At 40.7% G+C, this 8,034-nt stretch overlaps 1 protein-coding gene across 2 annotated transcripts in view; it reads right to left on the reverse strand.

The window, feature by feature from the left end:
* LOC103465124 (voltage-dependent calcium channel subunit alpha-2/delta-3-like) overlaps window positions 1-8,034 on the reverse strand; it is a 35,856-nt gene that overhangs the window by 16,234 nt on the left and 11,588 nt on the right. For both annotated transcript variants that reach the window (XM_008409722.2, XM_017304581.1), the window contains exons 6-11: window positions 4,525-4,687; window positions 3,902-4,033; window positions 2,486-2,540; window positions 2,223-2,373; window positions 1,905-1,979; window positions 1,735-1,824 (exon numbers count right to left, since the gene is read on the reverse strand). In XM_008409722.2, coding sequence (XP_008407944.1) covers window positions 1,735-1,824; window positions 1,905-1,979; window positions 2,223-2,373; window positions 2,486-2,540; window positions 3,902-4,033; window positions 4,525-4,687 — 666 coding nt within the window. The remainder of the gene's footprint in view (window positions 1-1,734; window positions 1,825-1,904; window positions 1,980-2,222; window positions 2,374-2,485; window positions 2,541-3,901; window positions 4,034-4,524; window positions 4,688-8,034) is intronic.

Genomic DNA, 8,034 nt, shown 5'->3' on the forward strand with positions numbered 1-8,034 from the left:
GTGTATCTGGCAAATCTAATATAATGTAAATACATTGATTTCAGACTTTTTGTTGTGAATTCCCTGCAAACATCTTAACAACAAAAGCTGAAAGTTGTAACTTCAGACAAACCAGCAAAGCAACAGCCAGAAAACACACGACAAGCTGAGCAGATTGTACCTCTACGGTAAGTAAAGCTTTCAACATTTTAATGGCAGAAAGCATCAATTTCCCTCTGCAGAGAAATTAACCCATTAAAAGTGAAATCTACACTTTATAGAATCATCAAGTCCAGTTAAGGATAACTAAAGTAAACACACATTTGGCTCATATTGTGCTTTTTTCATGCTCTGGATGCGTCACAAATGAACCCTAGCAGTGTGACAGTGGATCATATTAAACATCCGAAGGAACTGAAGCAGCTCAGTAATTTGATTTACTCTGAGATTTGACATGATTAGATGTCTGAGATAAAGACGGATGAAAATGTAGGACCACTGACTGAATGACTCGTGCTGCTGAGGAGATAATTGGCCGACAACAAAGTGACAACAGCTGCTCAAATGAAGACGCTCCATGGTCTTTTGTCTGAGTATTTAGTTTGTAGTTCATTTGTCAACTCTAGATTAACAAGAATACACATGTAACTCTTTAAAATCAGCTTTCAACAAATTAAATTCTGAAAAGTGTGGCGGGCCTAAATAAAATCAAGCTCAAACAGCTGGAGTAAAGAACAATATCTATATATAAATAACTGCTAATGATGGGAAATTTCCTCTGATATGCAGTGTGACATTTCACATTTACACACTAATTTAAGGGATATGAATCCTGTCGCAGGTCATCATTTTTCCTGGTATTGATCAGATAATATTATTCAAATCTGATCATCCCAAAACAAGGCTTCCATTTTTTATTTGTTATCAAAAAACCACAACAGCCAAATGTGGTGGCAAAAGGGTTCCATCATGAACGGGAGACTTTTTGTTGATATCAGTTTGTAAAGAAAGTTTGTGTTGCTGTGATATTCCTACCAAACCACATAAATCCTGCTTCATTCAACACATTTTTGTTTGATCTAGTCTGCGATAAGCTCTTCAGAGTTGATGCAATGGGTATCAGTGCAGCTGTGAGTTTTAGCAGCACGCTACAGAGCAGCCGATTACCATATTCACTGCAGAGCTTTAATTAATCTGACAAACGCCGAGGTAAAAGCTGCGCTCCCTCAGCCCCGGCCACAGCTCGTCTGAAAACGGGGAGATAAACGAAATGCAGTCTGGCTCCTGGCTTTATCTCCTCCGTGTTCTAATCAGCTGCAATATTAATCATTGACATTAATTAGAGCCATTAATCACTCTTCAGAATAGATGTGTCCGTGTTTGCAGAGTGGAACGGAGCGTTTCAATGGGAGACGCACCTCCCAAATGCTTGAATATATTTCACTGGAATGTGTTGCTATTTATAATTCAGAAGTTGAATGCTTCCTGTCACTGGAAACAAATGCAAATGTCAAAGTTTTACCGCCGTTTTAGCCACGCGAGTCCTTTAATCAAAAAAGAAACTGAATCCATTTGTTGTAGTCACTCGGTCCTTTGTTTTTATGTCAAATTAGTGTGAATAATAATCCCACAAAATCAGTCAACAAAAAACAGATGCATCTGTTTGTCATGCGCTGGGTTTAAACAGGGCGGATAAATGTTTGAACAGCATCTGCATTAAAACTGAAGGTCAGAGGTTAATGCAGCGAAACTCACGTCATTCAGGATTGTGAAGGCCTCGGTCAGCGCTTCGCCCAGCAGCCCAATCCCTTTGGCAAACAGCTTATCCAGATGTTCACGGAAATGCTGACAGATAAAATCATTTTAAACATTATAATCCCATCAAACTTTCCCAACGGCAGGAGTTTGATCATTTAGGAACTCACGTCTTTATTGGTTGTGTCGGCTCGGACCAATGTACCATTCAGACAAGGCTCCACATAGTGGATCTCCTGGTTATACTGTGGATGAAGAAGAGCAAACGAGAACATACAGTCATACTCTGTCTTACAAAAGCATCCAACTGTTGCCAATTTTCTCCCATTAAATCCTCACGCTATAAACTACTTCACTTAGTTTTGAGGGGATAGTAATTTGACAGAGTGTAAAAAAAGTTAAGTGTGAGAATATCTTTGCAAAATCCTCCCCACCACCCCTCCCATAACAAACAAGTAGAGAAAAAGAGTATAAATAAGTAAACATACAGCAATTATGTTGAAGAAGTCATTGTCGCCCAGTGTGTCTAAAATGGAGGAAACCGTTTGTCTGGCGATGGTCAGCCTCAGACCCTTCATGCTCCCGCTGACATCCACCAGGATCACCACATCCTTCGGAGACGTGGCTGCCTGGATGTACCTGCAGCATAAAGTTAAATTAAATACTTCAACATCAGAGCAATGAGAGAACAAGTCAAATCTACATTATTTCTCCTCCATTCAGGTGAACATTTCAACACATGAACACTTACCACTTCCGATTTCTGCAGTCGAAGCTGATTGACTGGTCTGGATTCCACTTTACTCCTGGGGGATAAATTATGGATTCAATTTACAGGAATTTAGAAAAGAATAGGTGGATATTGTTTTACAATGAAGAAAATATAGGCTAAGAATAATGTGTTAATTATGAAGCAGGGCTGTGAGATCAGAGAACAATCTCTTTAAGGTTTAACAATCGGTCAAATTACATGACGAGGCTTAAACTTTAAATCATAAAGTGTTTGTATTTGCTAAACACCTACAAAAATACGAGCATAACAATAATTATTCTGTGTTCACTTTAAAGCAAACAGCTTGCATAACAGATTGGTAAATGTGTTATTTCTTTATATTCCAGGGAGATCAGAAGAGACCAACACTGATATCAGTCAGATCCAAATTCAGCAGCATAATTCTGATCTGTCCATGTCCACTTCTGGTCTTTTATGTTGCTTATTAAAATTTTACCTGTATGAATAGAAATGTTGATTGAACTTATTGTCTTCACCTGCATGAAACTGATTACTAATCTTGAGAAATTGTGGCCCAATAAACTTTTTTTTTTAAAGCAAGATGACAGCTAGATAATTTTAATGCTTGGGGGAAAAAAATGCATGGAAACCAAAGACTTTTTTTCTTTGATTCATTGTTATTTATACGATGTACATGTCTAATGTTGCCTAAATCTTTTTCTCTGGAATCACATCAGCACCTTTTCTGGATTAGGGAACAGAGGGCTGTTCCCTCAGTGGCTGTAGACCAACACTGGCAAATTCTGATTAATGGCATTCTGTTTAAATGCATCCTCTCTGATGGTCTGTAAAATTACAACATTAGCCAAATTACCCCTTTAGAAAGCCTAAATCATTTGTTCTGATCAGTTTTTTTCCTCTTTACTGCAGTGACAGCTCCCATGAGACAAAGATTTCTTTTCTTTCTCTTTCTCAATCCCACACAGACACAAAAAGCTAATCTTTATAAGGATTATGCACAGAGCTCATTCTGGACAAAAGGGTTTCTTAATCAGTAACCCCAGAGTTTTAAAGTCAAACTAGAAACCAAACAAGAGTTTCTCTCTTAGGTTCAGACTTCTGTTCAAGATTTATTATCATAATATTGAAACATGATCTTTGCATTTACACAATTGATAAGAAGCCTTTTAGTTCAGAAAAAGTTCACTTTACACCTTTGAGGATTTGACAAAAGTATCCCCAGGAATATTTTTTCTTAATTTATAATCTTAACTTCTTGATAAAAAGATTTAATAAAACATTTTTTTAAAGAAAGGAAAGATGCACAATTTGAAAGTGTTCTTATAAGATTGACTTTTGTAGCAATTGTAACAGAAATTGGTGCAGAACCACAGCCTGAACTTGAATGAGAAGAGCAGCAGTGGCGCCTCTCACCCGGGTACTGCCTGAAGAAACCTTTGGCGCTCCCAAAGTACTGCCAGATGAGCGTTGGATCTCTTTCAAAGTTTTCTACAAACACCTTGTTCAAGGCCTCCGACCAATAAACCCCATTCATGATATCTGGATCTGGAAACGACAGAGGCAAAGAAACGGACAAGTGAATTAAACGGCGATAACGGCAGCCATCTTGGTCGCCATTAGCGCCTGCATGATTGACCTTTGTCCCTTATTGACTCCCTCTGAAGCCAACACAATGGCTGCATCTGAATCATCCCCTCCCCTCCTGCTGCTGGACGAGCCTCTCTTTGTGCGGGGAGCGGAGAGTTATTGGGAGTCTATTTGAGCCAAACAAAAGCCACCCAGGCGATGTGACAACAAGAAGCAGCCGAGCAGCTATCAGTATGAACAACATCTTTACAGAAGGCTCTGCCTTTTATGTCTGGGCTGTTATCGATCGCCCGACTTCACTTCCCGCAGCTTGTGACACTGATACAGCTCCGGCTACCATTCCTCACTTTCATCACTCACTTATCTCTCCTCCCTCTTCATCAGCCTCCTGCGTTGTAGGTAAATAACTCTCAGTCCTGTATTTGAGGCAACGTTCCAGGAGTCCTCACCTTTATTGTACATGTTGGTGGGCACCTGCACCACACTGAGGCTCAGGTTGACCGAAAGGTTGTTGAAATGGTCATTGGGCTCCAGGATGAACTCGCCTCCCAGCTCCACGGGTTTCTCGTCTTCGCCCACCTCGTTGATCAGCACAGCATTGAAGTACTCGAACTAAAATGAAAAAAAAAAAAAAAGGGAATGTTCTGACTGATAAAACCTGTTAAACTTTTAAAATAGCTGTCTTTGCAGGCAGTTCCTAAAATTAAACATCTTTTCACATCGTTCAGTCCCTCCAGGATTTTGTGATTTTTTTTTTGGAGGGGGGCAGTAAAAGGAATCATGTTGGTTCGATTTACCAACAAAAATGTTGATATGATTTGCCAACATTTTTGTAGTTTTGACCACCAGAATTATTTCCCCCCTTTGGCAGGTCACAGTTTAGATATTGTTTAGATATCAACTAAAGTTAATGTCTTATACTTCCGCTCTGCTCCTGATATGAAGACTTATTGGCCAACAGTTTGAACACCTGCTGCATTTATTTGGAGAAGACTTCAAGAGTCTTCCTCAGTCTTGGAGCAGAGGTTGGTGCTGCCGGCGAGTTCAAACTTCTTTTGGGACTTTTCTGTGTGCAGCTTCCATGACTGAGTTTCCTCTGTGAGTTCACCACCACTATCTAGAAACACGCATGTTTGGCAAACTGGAGTTTCCAAATCACCCTGAGATATTAGTGCATGGCCAGTTGCTTGACTCTTATCTCCGCGTTGTCTTTGTGATGGATTGGCGACCTGTCCGTGGCGTAGCGATCCGTTGAGAGCTGGAGAAAGGCACCAGCAATGTCAAGACCCTGAACCAGAAAACCATAGAAAATGGATGGATCTTCATTCTCACACCTCTGAGCTGACTGACCTTTCCTATTTATCTTTGTCCCAATTTGAATAAATGCAGAAAAAAAGCCTGAATAACAAACTTGAGACATTACCACCTGCAGTAAATCATTGCAAGACTGTGTCGGAATCACGAATGTCAGAATCGTCCAGACAAAAACACATCTTAGACTCTGAAAGCTGTAAGAAAAATAATTACTGGACAGATGCTTTTGTCAGATGAGCATTTTTGAGAGGCAGAACAAACAAAATGTTACTTAACACTGCTGGTCAAGCATAGTGCAGGTGTATTATGGTCTCAGGGAATTTTTATAGGAGGAAATTGCCACTGTGGGTTGATGAGGGAGAGCCATCACAAAGTTATGGACTGTCACAGAGAACCCTGTAGACAGCACTTTATTTTACTGGGAATGATTTTATCCAACAGCAAGATAATCCAAAACCTGACGCAAACCTTCAAAATGTCTCAAAAGGAGACAGCAGTCATCCAGAAATCTGAATGGTATGAAGAGAGACAACATAAAGGTAAACCATCCTGCAAGAAATGCTCCAGGAATTTTTTTTTCAAAACTGACTAAGATTTGCATTTTCAAATATGTTGAAACTGCATCTTATATGCTTATACTTATACTGTGTTAGTCATTTAATATTGAAAGAAAATGCATGGTTGTGATATAAGAAATTGTGGAAATTAATCAAAACGTTGAAGGTATGAATACTTTCGCAAGGCATACTGTGTAAGATGGAAGTTTGCAAACTGTTGTTCACGTTGGCCCTGAGGGACTCCGCTTTCTGAGCTGGATTATGTGAGGCAGTTCAGTCCAACAAAGGTATAAAATCAATATTTGTGCTCTCAGCTAAGCAAATTTAAATCACCAAAATAATAACGTCCGGTAACAAAACGTCCAAAAACAATGCAGTTCTCTCACTAAATGAGTTAGGAGCAAATTGCTCGAAAGCATTTTCACACATGGAGGATTTGTCAGTAAGAAACGTTAAGAAATACCTGCATCAGCCTTAGTAATTATCAAAAAGTTATGCAAAGATTATTCATCTGTAATTGAATCTAAGGATGCACTGAATGTGCTGCAGGAGGACTTTGTGTAAAGTGGAAAAAAAGTCTGTGCTTACAGTTTGCATGACCTGTCCTTCGCTGCCTGCTGCTGCAGTGAAAGAATAACTCATCCTGTCTGAGCGGCCTCTCCGTGGCCTCTGTTGTACGCACCGAGAGAGAAGGAGGGAGATGGGAGATATGCGGAGGAAGGAAGGGAGGGAGAGAGAGAGGGCTGATGGACTCCACGGCATCACTCTCGGGGGAGACTGAGCGGGCATCACCATCAAGCAGCCTCTGACAGCTCATACCACGCCTGAGCAGCTCTCTGACGAGCTGCGGCAGAGCTCAGGAAGGGGGAGGAGGAGGAGGAGCCTCCGAGGGGTGTGGGGTGGGGGAAGTGCACACTCAGCAGAAATTCAGTTCTGTAGAGAGGCGCGTTAACCACCAGGGTTATTACTGTAGAGCAGGCCGTGGGACACTGCAGTTCTCCGAGACGGCCCACTGACTCTTACAGCGCTGCAGTTAGCTGGAGGCCGTGCTGCAGAGATGTGGCCTCCATTACAGACTGCAGGGGCCCCACTGTACAACCAGGCTTATGGGGACAAGGGAGGACATTCACAGAGCTATGTGTGCAACACGCAGTGGCGCAAAAAGTGGGTATGCAGGGTATGCAACACGAGCAACTCTTAAGTTTGGAATGGTGATTTATGACCAGAACACGACGAACATCTCCATAACTTTATCTATGATCTGGACTTCCTGATGGTGTTTGTCCACTAATGTTCTCTAAGAATCCATGGAGCAGCTGTATTTATGTTTAGGTTAAGTTACACACAGATGGACACTATTTACTAACTTGGTAACTTCTAGGAGTTTTATTTCAAGAGAATCAGAGAAAATGTCTGAATACGACTATTGGACTTTTCAGATTTTGTATTTTTTTGGGGGGTAAAAATGAAACTATACAAATAAATACCTGCAAGTTTGTGGCTGCAACACAAAATGCGAAAAACTGAATATTATTGATGTGCGCTTTATAAAGCAAAGTGGAATAAAGTCGCATCATCATCAAAGAAACTATTTAAGGTATTCTATGCTTTCTTATTTTTGTTTATTTATTTTTACATTTCGCAAAAACCACATAACTTAAACTGAAATGAGAGCACGAGCTTATATTTCAAAAAACAATTGTTCCAATTTAATCTACGGTGAATAAGAATGAGCCAGAGCTGCACCGTCAGGCCTGATGTGAGCAGTCTGCCCGCTGCACCGCAGGCTGGACTCGGGTCAGACGTGTCGGGAAGCAGCTGAGATAAGAGCTTATCTCGCTGCGGTCGGTGAAATGACGCGTGAAAAATGTGTTGTGTCAGAAGAGGCGGCGGTTCACTAAATGATGCCGGAGGGAGCGACATCAGATCATCACTACCACAGGTGGATATTGCATTTTCCTCATTATTTTTATATGGCGATTCAGATGAAATGACATGTAAAAAGCCTGTGTTGCAGCTTACAGTGACAAGACGCATTTGCTTTGATAGAAATGAAGATAAAGTTATGTAAATCTGTTTTTTTTAAAT

The sequence above is a fragment of the Poecilia reticulata genome, linkage group LG5 (genome assembly GCF_000633615.1).
Source record: "Poecilia reticulata strain Guanapo linkage group LG5, Guppy_female_1.0+MT, whole genome shotgun sequence".
NCBI classification, from domain to species: Eukaryota; Metazoa; Chordata; class Actinopteri; order Cyprinodontiformes; family Poeciliidae; genus Poecilia; species Poecilia reticulata.